At 35.4% G+C, this 17,660-nt stretch overlaps 2 protein-coding genes across 3 annotated transcripts; both read left to right on the top strand.

Moving 5' to 3' along the window:
• The first annotated feature begins 694 nt into the window (after nt 1-694).
• On the top strand, nt 695-8,011 carry LOC145217430 (beta-1,4-N-acetylgalactosaminyltransferase bre-4-like). The gene is made up of 5 exons (XM_080084694.1): nt 695-4,975; nt 5,151-5,371; nt 6,029-6,143; nt 6,409-6,525; nt 6,874-8,011. Exons 1-5 carry the CDS (start codon nt 4,287-4,289, stop codon nt 7,094-7,096), a joined length of 1,365 nt encoding a protein of 454 aa, XP_079940820.1. The 5' UTR covers nt 695-4,286; the 3' UTR covers nt 7,097-8,011.
• LOC145217428 (transmembrane channel-like protein 6) lies at nt 8,004-17,186 on the top strand. 2 transcript variants are annotated; one of them, XM_080084691.1, is made up of 25 exons: nt 8,004-8,181; nt 8,446-8,520; nt 8,577-8,675; nt 8,781-8,969; nt 9,035-9,095; nt 9,221-9,302; nt 9,709-9,805; nt 9,963-10,123; nt 10,199-10,347; nt 10,470-10,617; nt 10,928-11,092; nt 11,290-11,441; nt 11,710-11,803; nt 12,162-12,307; nt 12,482-12,577; nt 12,664-12,739; nt 12,807-12,937; nt 13,463-13,633; nt 14,000-14,183; nt 14,463-14,633; nt 14,866-14,983; nt 15,426-15,505; nt 15,585-15,714; nt 16,123-16,178; nt 16,618-17,186. In XM_080084691.1, exons 1-25 carry the CDS (start codon nt 8,064-8,066, stop codon nt 16,765-16,767), a joined length of 3,099 nt encoding a protein of 1,032 aa, XP_079940817.1. In that variant the 5' UTR covers nt 8,004-8,063; the 3' UTR covers nt 16,768-17,186. The 2 variants fall into 2 exon arrangements, with proteins under 2 accessions (XP_079940817.1, XP_079940818.1); XM_080084692.1 differs by having other exon boundaries at nt 8,005-8,181; nt 12,177-12,307.
• Nucleotides 17,187-17,660: the final 474 nt, after the last annotated feature.

The raw sequence follows: 17,660 nt of genomic DNA, 5'->3' as shown, positions 1-17,660 counted from the left end.
AAGCATCAGTTGTTGTTGTGGTCTTACGGCTGTGCTACTTGGTGCGTGAAGGCATGATGGCTGAGCAACGGGTATATCTGACAGGTAATTTCATGTCAAGGTGGTGATTACTGCTGGCCCAATAGCTTCGTGATAATAACGTTTTGAGCGTTAGTTAAATCCTGTTGCACTATAGCCTTTGAGGTCTACAGTCTATGCTACTACCGTATCACAACTGTTTCACCATGATAAATATCCATTAGGAGTTAATACATGCCAAACAACACCATGATATTATGAAATCCAGAAATAAGTATAAACACCAGATTTCCCAAAGAAACTGAACAGTCATAGACTCAGTTTGTATTTTCCTATGCAGTATCTAAAATAACTACATTAGACAGTAAAACTAAACAAATGAAAGGATGTACATGTGGATTAGCCCTAATTATGACATGTTTTAAAAACACATCACATGATTTATAAATATTCATACAGAGATCAGTATGAAATATGCACAAGCCTTTCCGGCAGCAGACAAAAATGCAATAAAAATGGAATGGACAATGTTTTGCAGGTGTTGTTTAGAATGGTTTAAAATGTTTAGTAAAAAATTCGGTTTACAGAACAAGAAACACAGAACAAAAAGTTACTCTACATAGTACTTACATTAGGGTACTGATAAAATACATCAAAATACAGAACTATATAAACTTACTTTTAAACAATATTGTTCATGAACTATATATTTGCCATTTATGAACTTGTACCAAAATACATACATATAAATATAGTATCAAGCTACTGGGCTGCAGAACTGTAGGAACTATCATAGAGGTTTAAAGGTAATAATTCAAAAATTATGGTAAAAATCAAAATTCTGCCAGTGCTTTGAACAACACCAAACTTTCATGTACGACACTTGCAAGCAGGGCCATGCATAACTAATACAAGTTGTTCCTTACAAACATTTGGCCAACGTACAAGATAAAACTGCTACAAATACCACAACAGCAACTATCCTTTCCCTTTTATTCCAACTACACATGCACTGATTTTAAGGTGCTGTACAGCAAGGTTAAAATGCCTGTAGGCAATTCCCAAAGAGCGTGCATGTTGTGACAAGGTACTCATCGAACCATTTTTCTTCACAGCACTGCTAAAGCTGTGGCTGAGAAGCAACCACTATTACCCAGACAGAGGTAACAAAATGAGCATGCATGCACTTTATATTACCAAGAATGCAATAAAGGCCTCACAGTTCATGATAATTATAACCATGCTTCAGGGCAATAAACATGCAACAAGCCAAGGGCTTGAAGCACCAGTCAAGGCTTATTATATATCCCATGTAATGGTATCTAGTTACTGTTTTTGACAGATTTGTTGCCTTTGTCCAACAACTGTTTTGTTTGATTAGATTTTATCACCAGTCATAAAACATAGGCCTTTGACAAAACTTAAAGGCAATGGCTGGCAGTTTATTTTTGCCTTTTTTGTTTTATTTTTGCTTTTTCAAGCTAGGCTCTAAAAAAATTATACTATAGCACTGGATGTTGTGCATCAAAAAAATTTTTAAGTTCTTTACATAATAGTTTAGATCAGTGGTTCTCAAACTTTTTTATTTTCAGAGCCAAATGGTATTTTTTAAGTGTGTAAAAAAAACGAAACCTTGAGAAAATCAAAAAAGATTATTACTTTGAAAGCTACAATAGCAATGTTTGGTGGTTTTCAGAGGTCTGGTGCGAGCCGCAATATAAGTAGTTGGGAGCCGCATGCGGCCCCGAAAACCGAGTTTGAGAACCACTGGTTTAGATAAATCGGTTTAAAAAAGATGCCAAGAAAAATGTATATAACCAAAACACTTAGTAAGTGTCACAAATATTCTAGACCGCCCCATGACAATATCCCACGACCCAATTACCACGCATAACGGGTAATTTCTATATGTCTAGAGTCTATCGTTGCAGGCGCTATTGTGTTGTCATTGTTGTAGAGTCCCAGTTTTATCGTGCACCGTTGCCCGTTGCAGTGTCCATTGTTTTATCTAAAGGAAATTGTCACGGCATGTTAGCGCCTTTTACCCTTTTCATTGTTGCATCAGAGTTATAAGAGCGCCTATCTAACGATAACATAATAGATAAACAGAGAATGATAAGATAGAATTTAGAGATATTTGCGAGGTAGTGCTGTTGTTGTTGTTTTGGTTGTGGTTGGACGTGAATAAATGTAAAGGGAAAGGTTTGCTGCCGATCAGAGTACACGAGCGTTAGCTGTTAAGGAACTTCCATAGTCAGTCCCAATCTTTTGCGTACCCGTGAAAACGGAACGTGACAGTAAGTAGCAAAACAACTAACAACTGTCCTAAGTGCAAAACTCTGGGTTACAAATGGTTCTTTTTTGCAAGGCACTGTAACAGTTCGGAAATTACACATTCCCCACTATACACAAAGCCACAAAAATCCTACTTACATCTGCCAATGAAACAAATCATGATCATATGACAAATTCATAAACAATCAAGCCTGAGCAAAACCTGTGCTCTTGTCATATAATGCCAACATGTCAATAACACAACATTTATAGCCATCAAAGCTGGAATAATCTTGCCTTCTAAAATGAGAAAATTTTCGGGGTTATAACTTATTAATTTGTTTGTTCAATAACCCTTTCTGTGCTTTATATATATATACATGTTACAAACATAAACAACAGCATCAATGTCAATTGAATCTGAGCATCCTAATTCAGCGCGGATATGTGACAGGCAAACACTGCATTGCAGGAAATCCCAGTTTTAACATGTAGTAAAATGGCAACACAACACTATAAAATTCTAGACAAGTCATTACTTCCATGATAACAAGACCAATCCTATTTGTGCAAAAAAACTGCTTTGCACTCCTATGGTTTCATTTTCAAAGCATATTTTTTGCATTCTGTTTGTATAAAACAATTTCCAAACAGGATATGGTCATGGTAAGTTATTTATAGACATTTAAGACATGAGGTTAACTTCAGGCACTGCAAGTTTGCAAGCCTTGACCCTCAACCAATCTTATCACGGTCTAGTTGGCTGCACAAAGTTTTAGTTCTATTGCCTTAAATGTCCATTATGTAAAAAATACCAAATAAGCATTTTGTCTACAATATAGTAAAAAACAAAACAAATCTATAACACTTTAAATATCTCCTTTCTAGATACAGATAGCTTAGTCATAAAATGGAACAGTTAACACTTAATTATTTAAAATACTGACAACACAATCATGCTTTAACTTTTCTTAGGCCGACAACAAGCAAAGAGGCAATATTTTTTTGTGTAACATATATTGCCAATTAACAGCTATACTCAACCATTGAATTATAATTTAATCATAAATGTTATATTGAAAGTAAACTTTGTTGCAAAATGGGTTTTAACTATTTCATGATTTTTTAATGTCATGAGAAAAAAACATTTTAATGGTCTTACATCAATCAGCATTCTTTTGACACCAAAAATGATAAATAATAGACTGTAGCGGCCTCTCTATATTTTTCGGATGAATTGACACATCAGTGCGTAAAAGAAACATCAAAACAAAATCTTACAATACACACCAACAACCAGTTCATTAGTCCGCAACTCTGATTAAGTAACGACCTTGATCAAAACACATCCAAAACCATGAAAATCGATCTATTCCAAAATTTGGTTTCTGAACAGCAAAAAATCGTTTTCAACGTAAAAAAAACAGTTATCTAACATTTTGAACTTTTGGAAAACCTATTTTTAGAAACATAACACGTGTCCGTTTGCACGATGAGTCAAATAAAAACAGACAAAACGCACCTGCCTGCATTCTCCCCAATGTCGATACTCGATAGTCGACAGACTCAGTAGTCAGTACTCACCTCGACTAGACATATCCAGTTCGCAGGGCAGCAAAGACAGCTGTGCAGTGACACCTAACCGTTACTTATTTTCATTCTTTTTCCCACAAAGCTATGCTAATTCTTTGGATTTTTATACTTGTATCGGGTGGGGAAAACGGAAAATGCTTTTCTTACACAATGTCCCTAACGGGGCATATCTTTAACGAAACACAAATATTGATACTAATATGACAACAAAATAGTTAGTTGGAGTTAGTTTTGATTGTAGTTTGGGATAGAATCTTTCGCACAGCTTGTGAGCATTTCGTGAAACAATAGGCCTTATGACCTCATATAACGACACAACAGTCCAAATATAATGGTGATTAATGGCTGGTCTAGTCTTAACCGCGTTTTAGTGAAGTGCAGTTTTCAGATTTATTTGTGCAATGTGGAGTTTGAAAACGTGTTTTGGCTACTGTTGTAAATGGACATTGAAGGGCCGTCGATCCAACCCAACCCTTTTTTCAATTATTTCGATCTGTTTGGCAATATACTTATCAATTCAAATAGCAACTTTATTGGGTGTGCTTCCGATACGACGGAACAGTAATGAGTACTTATTTGGGAAGGAACGGCCTCAACCACCACCCTACATATCATTCTTAGGAGCTGTCGCATCACCCAACTTACATCAGATCGACCAGGACTGCATTCGGGAACTGCAAAAAAATCACTCGTTTATGTCAAGCATTGAAGTGCTTCTTCCCAACTCAAATTCTTTGCCAAATCTTATTACCTACTTAAACAAGAAATTGCTACACTGCGTGAACGGCACAGAAAAAACAGAATCGATAGAAACGCTAATAGCTAGATCTATGCCTTCCAGCAGTCCGGAACCAAAAACGAAGAGCGCCACAGAACCAGATTATCAATTTAAGACTTGCCTGGAAGATGTAGCTAACCTGAAAAGAGTAATTGCCCTGGATTTAACAATGACGCCTCCAAAGTTCACGGAAATCGCAGCAAAGTATCCGCAGCTGACAATTGGGGGCAACTATCCTGGACCAAAATTTTGTCGACCAAGATATTCAGTAGCCATAATTATACCTTACAGGGACAGAAACACACATCTCAGGTAATGTGATCGAATTTGCATACAAAAAGTTAATTAGCAGTCCTATAAAAGGAAAATTAAGGAAATGTGTATGCAATCTTGAGCTATAAGTGACTGAAAATCTGTTTTGGAGTAGGTATCTAAAAACTAAAGTGTTTGTAGTTTGTTGATCAATAAACGTAGATTTACGTTTTAGATTTTGGCTCTACTATACACTCGGAACTCTGATCAAGCAGCAAATTCAATTCACGGTATTTGTTGCTGAACAATTTGGAGATGGCGTTTTTAACAAGGGCCAACTCATGAACACTGCTTTTCAATGGATTACCACTGAACACAAAGGAAAGTTTCAGTGCTTTGTATTCCACGATGTTGACATGATACCAGAAGTTGCAGCCAATGTTTACAAATGTACAGGTATATGAATAGTACTATTCATTTTAAGTCCGCGAATTGCATCTGAGCGGTTACTTCTAACTTTTGTGGCAGGGTGTTTTTAAAAACGTTAGAAACAATATGAACGCTTTTAGGTTTAGAACCACTGGTGTAATGCAACGACTGAAAGATTAGGATCCGGGTTCCATAATATAAAATGTAAGGGATTTTCGAGCAAAATGGGTAATAATCGTACGTGCACGGTCTCCCAAAGACTCCCTATACTTTTCAAAGGGATCCGTTGCTACTATGGATAGGAACCGACTGTATTAACTGAAGCATCATTTTTCATCAAGTCAGTGCATATAAGATATATCCGTTGACAATCCTTGACGTAGTTACATCGTGAATATATGCGTACAGCGATGACATCTGTTAAATTATATTTTTGACGACATCATTTCATGACTTTTGTTGACATGTTTGAATACCTATAAAAAGTTTTTAATTTTTGCTAGAAATGTTACTGTAATTAATGTACAGTTACTCACAATAAATTTAAAACCGTTATGTGTGTAATTTACCGTGCCGTGTAACGTGGCTATAATTTGGACAAGTGCGTTTTACGTGTCTTCCAGTGTAGCACCCTCATATAGATGGGCAATACAACAGGACATACGACAAATTCATTTTTTGCAGCAATGCGTACTGTGATGCACCTGTCGCCTCTTGTAGACAAATTTAACTACACACTCCGTCGAAAAACGGGTGTGACCGTTGGTGGAGCTGTCTCTTTCACAGAGTGGCAATACAGGTGAGGCTATCACACGTTACCAAGTAACGTTGGTAACGTTGTTCTGGCATTTACACCAATGTTTTGTTGATTTCTCGTCAAAATTGTGAAGTTAGCTGTTAGCCAAGCGTCCCATACAAAATCAAACGGATCTTGAGCCGGTTTGAAAGATTACACATACTAGTTTGTATTTTGCCTATTATTGCTGCCAAAAAACTTTAAATGTAACATCTTAGGTTACTTTACCCCAACAAAATGTACAATGACTTTTCAACTGCAATTGCAGAGCGGTAAACGGATATTCAAACGTTTACTGGGGTTGGGGAGGTGAAGATGATGACATGAATTTGAGGATTCGCTACCTTGGCTTGCGTCGCATAAGACCAGGCGTGAACATAGGAAGGTAAGATAAAAAAGGTTGTCTGCTTTTGGTTTTTGCTTCAGACATAGGAGACCCATCGTAAAATAACATAAACTTACTCCTAATGCAAAGCGAGCATTGTTACCATCCTAACCCCACCTTAAAAGGTTTTGGTGACAAAAAAAATTCTTAATCCCAACAGTAATCCTGAGAAACTTTTTCCAATCGTAATGTTATGTTGTCAAATGGATGGTAGTCAAAAATAACACATTTCGTTTGCTCAAAGACTGGTCAGTTTTCTTAATGTTAATCTGAATTGTCAAAATTGAAAAGTTCAACAAACATCACATTAAGGATGAATTAAATCGTTATCGGACATTTGCGTTTTAGGTACAAAATGATTCGACATCGGCACGACCAGTTAAATCCACTCAACACGAAGCGACATCGACTTCTCAAGCAAACCCGTGCGTCGATGTTCCAAGACGGTCTCAGCAGTTTAAACACCACTGTGATAACTGTTATGCTTTTACCAACACACACACATTTACTGATCAGGATTTCGGAACACATTAAACCGCAGATTGAAAAACATACAACACCTTCTCCATGACTACAAAGCACAAAACGGAAACAGCGCTTTGCGTATCTGCCGTTACAATGCACATCGGTCGTTTTGAAGACAATTGTGTCAAGTTCAAATGCTAGCAATTTTTTCCTATTTTGCCATGTGTAAGTCGAATATGTCGCCATTTTATGCTTGAATAGTTGGTCACGGTCGAGCTGTATGCGGAAACAAAGTTTTCAGTTTACGCATTCGGGAAATTACCCTGCTTGAGTGTTCTTTTTTTGTAGGCCCAATAATAAATCAGTCCTACGCCGAGGAATGACGCCCTCCCTAAGCTTGTGTTGACTTTTCGTGTGCGTAAGACGCTGAAGTGGCTCTATCTGTTGCTCTCCCTGTTTGTTAGCATTCTGTTCAGTTGTTGTATAACATATGATAGAGGTAAAAAATATCATACCTTAAGAGTTGAGACTGGGAACTGGGAAGTATTAAATATGTTGATTTTAATGATTCGTCGTTGTTGTAGTTTGCAGGTCAAAAAGGTTGAGTTATTTATACCATTTTATTTTTAAATGTCTGTCTGAAGCTACAAATATGTCACATGTTTTTTGTTACTAATTATTATGGACATGAAAATGACCAACAAATTTAATAGAAAATGTTTGTTAACCCTTTGTCATTTTAATGTATTAAATATTTGTATTTATTTCAATATTAAAAGAAAAACAACATATGGAAGGCATATTAAACACAATTGTTCAAAGAAGTGTTTTGTTTTTTGTGGAAATAATAAATTTGGCTTTTGAGAAATGTCTTACAAAACAATTTGTGTATTAATTAATTTAAATTTATTCTGCACACAAACAATACATACCACAATAATTGTTGGACAACAAGGACAAACGAAAAAAACAAAAAATATGATTGTTTTTGTATGTTTTTAAAATTGTTCTATTTAATTAGGTGTGCATTTAGTTTTTTTGTACAGTCGTGATATTTGTGAGGCAAGTATCTAATGGCCTCTGCTGATGAGGATTTTGATCAAATATTGAACAGTTTGGATGGAGAACTAAATGAGTATGAAACAAACACACCTGATGGTTACAGCCAAGATGAACATGCATACGATCCAGGTATATATATAGAATATATAGATAGGTATATTAGGAATTCATGATGCTAAAAACAAATATATGTGGTGAACCAGTGTGAGGTATACCGAAGTAGTTTCAAAAAATGCTAAAGTTATTAAAATATTTTGTTTTAATGTTTTTTGTGTGTAAATATTATGTTTCGAACCTTGACTTAGATTTAAATGAGACTGGTTCTCAGATTTAAAACTAACAAATTGTTTGTTTTGATAGCAGTGTCAAAATAATGAATTTGTTTTTTTATAGATTTTTCAACCTATCAACGGCCATACTATGGTCCAGACCACCATTTGCATTCAAATGACTTAGCTGATCAAAATGGTAACATTCATTTGAAATAATGTCATCGATTTTAATTAAAAGCAATATTTATATAGGTGCGAATCAGACACTCATGCGAAATAGAATGAAAAATGCCAAAGAATTGTACGAAGGAATCGAGGATACAATGATGGAACTACCAAGCCGAACTCTTGGTAAGAATAACTGTAATACTTTTTTGCATTTCTCAACACTGTTAACTATGCAATATTTGTGTAATAAATTTTATGCATATTCTTAGTAAAGTGACATTTATTTAGGTCGCAGAGGAGGAGCACATGTAAAAGATGCAGCCAATCATTTTGGCACATTGTCACGAAACACATTTTCGCGAAGGTTCGGGCGCAGTACACTTAGAAGACAGCGCTTAGCATCACATGAAGAGATTTTAAGAAATGAAACAAACCTTGCAAATGACATTTACACGGAAATGAAAGACAGCCATGGAGGTACCTTAACAACTGAACATAACTTTTTCTATAGTGTTATGCAATGGTTTATTTTTACTTTGTAGAAGTGAAAAGTGAAGAATTGAGAGAGTTGCCAATGAACATGGGCATTAAAAGAAAAATCAAGTAAAGCTTAGTTGTATTGTCAACTGGTTGAAAAGCAATACATTTTTTCTTATGATCAGATTAATGCTAGTAGATTAAAAACAGTTTCCAAAGCATGTGTTTATTTTCAAAATTACATTTTACAGATCCCAAGCTCTCGCGCACAGACAAGATGGCAAAAACAAAAACGTTGGCTGCTTTAAAATTTGGAAGTATAAAATGTCCATGGTGAGATACTGGCTATTTATAGAGGCACCAGAAAATCTGATGAATATTACCTCAGACAATGTTTGCATAGCACAGGGCTTGGGTTTTGTAGGTATTAATAAAAGTGAAATCACTTCTGACATCAGTGAATGTCTCATGATATTCCAAATCCTTGACTGTTTTTGTAATTGTTAAGTCAAGTAGGCTTATGATGGTAGGATTTTAAGTTTGGAATAAAAAAACCTAAGTTAAGGCATCAAGACTCTAAGCAAACAGAGCGTATATTTCCCAGTAACCACCTGCTGTAAAACTTTATTGCGTGTCCTGTTGTCAGTCCTAACTCCCTTAAATATGTTTACTATCATGAGCAGTTACTGGCCTTAGGTCAATTTCTCTAATAAATTGTAACATGCGAACCTTTTTGCAGAAATGGCGACATTTTAAAGAAAGAACCAAAAAAACAATAGGTTCGGCAAAGTTATGGGAGCACCACCTCAAACAAGTGGAGGGAAACTTTGGTTCAGGTCAATAGACTATGTGTGTTGTCAAACACTAAACTGCAGAGTCTATTGTGTTGCATCTGTCAAACAGAAACTAGTTGCATAGCAAGCTCTTCAACCTTATCAGCCCAAATGACTTTTGAAACAAAATTTGATTTGCTTACACTAACAATTTTTAAAGGTGTTGGATCGTACTTTACATTTTTAAGAGGACTCTTTCTGCTTTCAATTCCATCTTTTGTTCTGAACTTTGCATTTATTACAATTCCACAAATTATTGAACCAGTTCCTAGAACCAACCCTGATGTTCAGTTTACTGGGGAAGAAATCCTAACTGGTGCTGTAAGTCGTATTTTCATGAAAACTCAACACAACTAATAACAAAACAATTAATTAGAAAGTAATAAATTTTCTTAGAATTGGCTGACGGAGACGATAATGTACTATGGATATTACACCAATCAGCTCATTCAAACGATACCAGGAGTATATTATGACATGCCATTGGCATATCTGTTGGCAACAGCTGGTTATTTCCTGCTTTGTTTGATATTGCTTGTCAAATCGTAAGTGAACTTGGGCACAAGTAAAATTAGGATAATGTAGCTACTGGTTTAGCATGGAAAGAAAATAGTGCAATTGTAAAGTAAACCCTCCTGGAACTTTTCAAATAAATTTTTTTTTATAGCACTGCTTCAAATTTCCGACAAAGCTTTGTTGATAAGCAAGAGGACCGAAGCAACTTTATCAGCAAAGTATTTTGTTCATGGGATTTTGGAATAACCTCCGCGACTGCTGCCAAACTGCAGCACCGAACCATTAAAACAGAACTTCAGGTAGAAACACAAAGGAACAGCCATGTAGTAGTACAAAGCTTCAACATCCTGTTTTTCAGAGTGCCATTGTTCCAGTGTTTACCTCGCTTATTTACTAGTATAAACTGTTGGCATGTTTTCATTATAAGTCTGCCTCATTTGAGACTGCATTGATTCAGTATTTCTATTATAGACCAAAACATAGAATAACTCTGCCTATTGCCCTCACAGATTTCACAGACACACAACAATGCCACAAAAGACTGATACCATAAAATGGCACAATTTTTAAAAAAAATGAAACTTAATGAATATAAACATGTTTTTGCAGGAAATCTTGTCGGAAAGAAAAATGGCAACTCAAAAGCGTAGTGCTTGTGAAAAACTTGAAGTTTATGCATTTCGCATTGTTACATGGGCAATATTTCTTGGATTAACTGCAGGCAGCATGGCGTTGGTGTATTTCCTTGAATCTATATTTATTGAGGAAATTAAGGTGCATGAAATTCATTTGACTGTCAAGATAACCATCATGTCACATTAAACGTCACAACCACATGTGGTTGAATTACACATAATTGCTATTAAACTACAGCATTTAAGTTTTTTTTATAGCACTGTTTACCATGATTGTACTATAATATAAAATATTGACTTTTATCTTGTAATGTTTAAGACTATTTTTATATGCAGTGTAATCTTTCGGGAGTGGCAGTTTTGCCAGAAATTGCACTTGCGCTCATTGTCTCAACAATTAACCTTATCATGCCGATCATTTTTAATGTCATCACAGTGTTTGAAAAATACAAGTACCCCAGACACCAACTGTATGTGGCTGTTTTCAGGTATGATACACAGAAAGAAAGCAACTACTAACTTGTCATAAGTTTTGAACGATGCATTTACCTTAATGTTTAAACTGTTAAAATTGTTTACATTTAGAAGGTTGTTGTTTTGTTTGTTACAACTAATATGTATTAAAATGTAGTTTGTCTTTTCTGTGTAGGAGAAAATGTTTGATACTGTGTTGAATATTTGTGGTTTTGCTTTTATTTACTAACATGTAAGAATTTGCCTTGTAACAACTTTGTGTGCTGTTTGTTTAACATGTAGAAACTTTCTTTTGAAAATGGGCCTTCTTGCTGTTATCTGTGCATTTTGGACTGCAAGTGATCTTATCCAGACCCCTGGTTCTAAAAATGACACTGTAAGTTTTGTCTGAAGAAAACAAATCCAATATGCATGTTGTATTAATTTTAATTCTTGTGTGCTTAACTGTTGTGTGGTAGTACATCTCTTTAAAACATGTCTTTTTCTGCAATACTCTACTTCGTCCAGTGGTGGGATTCAGCCAGTTTGCACCACAATCGCCTTACGAAATTTTATGAGATCAGCAAACTGGTTGGCATTACTGGTTACTGTCAATTGACTTTTTGTAACAGAACCGGCTTTAAAATATAACTTTGGTGATGGAACCGACTGAAAAAAAATTTGAATCCCACCACTGACTTCACCCCAAATAGTCTACTTCTGTGTTGTTACAAAGTAAAAGTAAAATTATAAAGTCAAAAATTGTACAGAAGAACTGTTCACAAAACGTAATTGTGGATTGTTGGGAGACAGATCTAGGACAGGAAGCATATCGCTTGGTTATCATTGACTTCTTATTTTCCATCATATTTTCGACTTTCTGTGCAGAATTTTTGCGCAGGTGAGTAGTGGTTTGAGTTGGACATAAAAAAAATCAAGTAAAGACTAGTTGTATTGCAAACTGGTTGAAAATAGTGAATTTATTCTTTTAACCAGTTCAATTCTAGCAGAACAAAAACAGTTTCCAAAGTATTTAATTATTTTCCAACACTATTTTTGTGTCATGTTTATGCAGGATATTTGCTACATATTGCTGTGAAGGTCTAAAACAGCCTGAATTTTCCATTGTGAACAATGTAATGGATCTCATATATGGACAAACTCTATGCTGGTATGTTTTCTGTTGTTATTGCATTTTATTACCAGCTCAGTTACTGTGCAAACAACATATGCTAAAATGTACAAAATGCTTTACAGGATTGGTGTTTTCTTCAGTCCACTTCTGGCGTTGATTGTAACTTTCAAGTACTTTCTTATGTTCTATATTAAAAAGGTTGGAATGTTACTGCTGGTAAACTATTCCTGGTGGATGTTGATTTAATTAAGTATGTTTTTTATAGATCAGTGTGATGCAAAATTGTGTACCCCCTTCAAAGAGATGGAGAGCTGCACAGACAAGGACAATTTTTAACTTTCTGCTTCTGTTAAGTTTTCTTCTTTCTGCAGCCTTCCTTTGTGTTGTTGTATTCAGGTAAGTGATTAATCCCTGCTGTAACATGCACTAATTTCAGAAAACATTGCAATAAAAAAGCTTTTTTAAGCTTTTTACAGAAGATCATTGTATGCCAAATCTATTGAATGTGTCATGCTAAATCAAGCCAGTCTCCCAAAATTTCCATATAACCCCTTCCTGAAAGTATGTTTTTCTTAGTTTCACAAAACATTTGCTTAGTTTATGTGTAACCACTGCAAGACCCCAAGACAGTTCTTAACTTCTAAATACCACAAAACTTAAATATGACACGAAATTCTATTATTTTGTTCATAAGCATGAAACGAACATTCAAGTCTTGATATTTGAAGATGTTTGTTTGTTTTTTTCAAAAAGAGAAAGTAAAAATTCAAAGTACGTCCTTTAATTGATCATTAACTTGAATTCAGTCATCTAGGAAACAAGCCAGAAGCTATTACTTACCAGTGCAGAGATAGTGTGTAATGGCCATTAATTCATTACTTATTTGTAGACTGTGCATATTTACTGAGGCTTGTTTTGTAGATTGACGCCATCTGAGTCGTGTGGGCCATACAGAGGCCTGCCACACACCTATGATGTGATAGTTACTGGCATTGATGACCTTGCTGGTAATAAAACAACTCAGTGGTTAGCTGGCATTATTACATTTGTGGGCAGCGTTTGGTTTCTGGATGCCGTTGTTGCTGGATTAGCGTAAGTCCCAATTTTATGGCTCAACGCTTGTGAAAATATAGTTTCCTAGTTTGAATTGCTACTTTGGTAGCCTTTTTAACACTGTCGCTACTTACCTACAAAACACCCACCCTTTGTCAATTTTATTCTGCTTTTAGGCAATATGCAGTGTGTTTTCAAATGACATATGTTTACTCTTCAAACAAACAACACAAAGAAACACACACAGTGTATACTCTTTGCCAAGCTTAACTGTACATAGTAAATAATACACCTTAAAGGAAAATATTGGTAAAATATTAAAATTTACACCCATTCATGTAGCACAAATAGAAAACACCAAAATGGTAGTTTAATAGAACCACAAATTGCTTTGTCATTGTCCAGGGTGGCAGTGGCAATAAATCATGCTACTTCAAAGGGCTATCGAGCCCTGTCCGAAGCACTTCGTGGACAAATAAAGTTGGAAGGAAAGGACAAAGCCTTGTTGCTAACATGGCTGCAAAATGTCTCCAAACAAGCAAACCAGTTTAATAATTTTGGTGGCCCAGGACCATCTGGCAATATCAATGTAAGATTTATTTTATTTTGAGGCTGGGAGATTCACTGCTAGAAACTAGCTGCATGTATTTGTTTTTAAAAATTAGTTCTAAAACATGTCATCCTTTGCTTATCTCATATATGAGCATGTTTGTGTAACTTTACTTTGGCAAAAACATAGCCAGTGTTACTTAATTTAGATGTTATATGTAAACCATTTGCTTACAGCTTGGTAAACATACACCAACCCTTTTATATACCTTGTGTTGTTTGCTAAGTCCATGTTTTATATTCAACTCATGTTTTATAGCATGTTGTGCCCATTTTGAGCCGCCACCGTGATTCAATCAATTCAGCTCCTTCATCCAGAGGTGGCTCTGTGAGAGGAAATCCACCCCAATCTGTGCTAACTGCAAGTGATGTATTAACCCACGTGGATCCACATCACTTACAGTCAGGGAACCTAGCCCATATGGAGCTGGTAATTTAACATCATTACAGCTGCCCAAAACTGATATTCTTGTAACCACAAGTTATTGATAAAAACTAATTTCAAAAACATATTAACTTGAGGGTCATAACCACCACGTGTTTATTTTGGGCTCTAATTTAATTAAATTTGGGTGCCACAGTATTGTACAGTTAGGGATAGGTAGAAGATATTCTACAAAGGAAATCTTTCTTGAAATAAAAAAATACATGATGTGTTGCAGCACCAAGCAGATTCAGAATCATCACATCGTTCAGTACACAAAGATCCCTTACTACGCCAGGCTTTACACAACCAACAGCAACAACCATACATGGACAATCCGTATACAACATCGCAAGGTAACTTTGGTTGATTCTTACTTCACTGCAATATGATGCACTTATTAACTTGACCTGCAAAATGAAATCCTGTACCTTAAGAAACCTAACAGGTCTTTTCAGTTCTGGTTATATGTTTTGCTTTGAGTCTTCACAGAGGTGTTTAGAATTAAACCATTTATACGTGATTCATAGAAAATAGCAGCTTTCAAGCAGAAAAGTTACATGTGACAATGGTCCAAAAACCGACAATTAACTTGAAGATTTCGAAACTTCTGTGCGATAAACCACTGGAAACCATAGACAGATATTTAAGAGCTTAATACTTAATATATCCTGCTCTATGTACAAATATACAACCTTGAATAATGAACCTTGTCAATCATTTGTGATGTTGGTGTTTGTTTAAACAAAGTTTATCAAAACATAATCTATAGCTTATTACATGTTATGTTTGACATAGATCCAGCAGAAGTGGCATCGTCATATGAAGCTTCTTTGTACCAACAACAAAATCCAGCATACCAACATCAACATTATCAGGTACTTAAACACATTTACACTTTGGATTAAGTAAACGTTCTGCTTTGAACATCTAATATCTCCTAACAATTATCAACAGAAGTCCAACTCAGCATCTCCATCTCCTGTGGCAGCAAGACGACAGCACAAAGACCCACTGTATCAAAAAGCATTAGAAAATCGCAGTCAACAAAGACCATCCAGCATGTTTGTTGGTTCATCTAAATATGGTACTAGTTTTGCTTTAATAAACAGTTGTTTTTTACAAGAGAAGCTTGGGCAGTTTTTTACACAAGAAATATATGTCACATAATACTAAACTAATTTAGCTTTTGTTTCAAAACCTCTACAAAGTTGCAAAAAAAGTTGATTTGAATGATGAAACTTGACTAAAAAGCAGTTTTTAACATTCTGGAATCATAATTTGATCTTTGTTTGAACTTTTGTTTGCCATTGGGCAACACCTGGATTTTTTGTACTGGGCACTTGCTTGGTTCAGTACATTTTAGAAAGGATACATTACATTCAAAGACTGTTTTCCAAATTGCTAAGAAAATGTATTGCTGATATTAATTAAACCTGCAACTGTGCTGTTTAAACCTTTTTTTTCTGTTTTAAAGAGATTTGTTTGTTTACAGCTTTTGAAGCCTCAAGTAGTGATTCAGATGACGAAAGTTACAGCATTCCTGCCTGGGTATGTATAGATCAGTGGTTCTTAACCTCTTCCTTGCTGCACCCCTTTCAAATCACCAACTAATTTTCGCACCCCCTTTCAAATCACTAACCAATTTTCGCTCCCCCTTCTGTAATTGCCTAAATAGAATAGACCTAACCAACCTTAATGATTCAGCATCCCCGCACCCCCTAGGAACAGTTCTCGCACCCCTTGGGGGTGCATGCACCCCAGGTTAAGAACCCCTGGTATAGATTATAAAATGTACATATTGCCATTTCTTATCATTCTAGCTAGACCAATGCAGGAATGACAGATTTTCAAATAAAAAATTCAATATATAGATAAGTTGTACGTTTTATCGCCACAAATACCAACATTTTTGAATTTGGTAAAAAAAATTACTTGTATTTTTTAAAAATAATGAGTATTTTATTCCGAAATTGCTCTTTTTCTGCAGAAAAAAACACTTCAACAACAGCAGCAGAGACCTTCTTCATCACAAGAAATAGAGATGAGTCAAATACAGAACACAAGATCTTCACAAATGAGACCACAGTCATACTACATGGGTCAAAGTGGCCAAGATGACAATGAAATGTTGTTCTAATGGCTTGGTTGGGACTCCTTGCTTGATCAATTGTTGAAAACCCTGTAGTGTTTTTTTGCATATTCAAGTTAGAATAAAAGCAATATTAGGTGACTTTAGCATGTTCTAACCATGACATAAATAAAAAAATAGTGTATTAGTTGAGTTGTACAAATCATGACATATTATAAGTGTGTACTAGTTTGTTTTTGAACTGATGTTGCATGACTGCTAGTTTACAGTGTTTTGACAGTATAATGGCAATGTAGTACTTTAAAATGCCCAAGTGCCCCTTTCTGACATGAAATTCAGACTATTTTATCAGCAATAAAGTGTTTTTTGTACTAATCACCAATTTCCGTGCAATACGAAAAATCCTGACCTTTAATTTCTCTTGTACATTTTGTTTTTGTGAAATAAAGACACTGAGCTACCACAAACTGATTTAACTACACTGCAGCCTTAGTTGTATTACAGACCAGTTCATAAAAGACAGGATGCTACTAAAGTCAGACTGGGTCAAGGTATGATATCTTAATTGGAAACTGGATATTGATGAAGATTGGGAATTCGTATTGTAACTATACAGTTTATCAAAACTCCTTGCCAACCACAGTTTAACACATAATAGTCCGTTAGCCTCATACCACCTAAGCAGTGTACTTAAATTGTTTTGTTTGTTACATTTTCACCCTCATTGAGTATGCAATGGGTAAACATTTAAGGCTTCTAAGAGTCTCCAATATAAGAGGTTGCTGCAAGGTACACTCATTAAATAGAGGTGACTTTCTGACAACTGCACCAAAGACATATCAAGAGAGTTTTTGCACCAAATGTGACTCTTTAAAGTGCATTCATTAAATCTTACGAGATCGTGTATGGTGTGTTTCTTATAACCCACATACTTGTTATTT

Source organism: Phallusia mammillata, chromosome 3, assembly GCF_965637545.1.
Source record: "Phallusia mammillata chromosome 3, kaPhaMamm4.hap1.1, whole genome shotgun sequence".
NCBI lineage: Eukaryota > Metazoa > Chordata > Ascidiacea > Phlebobranchia > Ascidiidae > Phallusia > Phallusia mammillata.
Note: the sequence above shows the minus strand (reverse complement) of the source record. Positions and strands in the feature narration are given on the sequence as shown.

Excerpts from the sequence above, each read along its gene's own strand:
- LOC145217428 (XM_080084691.1), top strand. The coding sequence starts at position 8,064 with ATGGCCTCTGCTGATGAGGATTTTGATCAAATATTGAACAGTTTGGAT. Across the intron at positions 11,442-11,709 it reads CTGTATGTGGCTGTTTTCAG|AAACTTTCTTTTGAAAATGG; the intron begins GTATGATACACA and ends TTTAACATGTAG. Across the intron at positions 12,308-12,481 it reads TGTGCAGAATTTTTGCGCAG|GATATTTGCTACATATTGCT; the intron begins GTGAGTAGTGGT and ends ATGTTTATGCAG.
- LOC145217430 (XM_080084694.1), top strand. The coding sequence starts at position 4,287 with ATGTGGAGTTTGAAAACGTGTTTTGGCTACTGTTGTAAATGGACATTG. Across the intron at positions 4,976-5,150 it reads GACAGAAACACACATCTCAG|ATTTTGGCTCTACTATACAC; the intron begins GTAATGTGATCG and ends TTTACGTTTTAG. Across the intron at positions 6,526-6,873 it reads CCAGGCGTGAACATAGGAAG|GTACAAAATGATTCGACATC; the intron begins GTAAGATAAAAA and ends TTTGCGTTTTAG.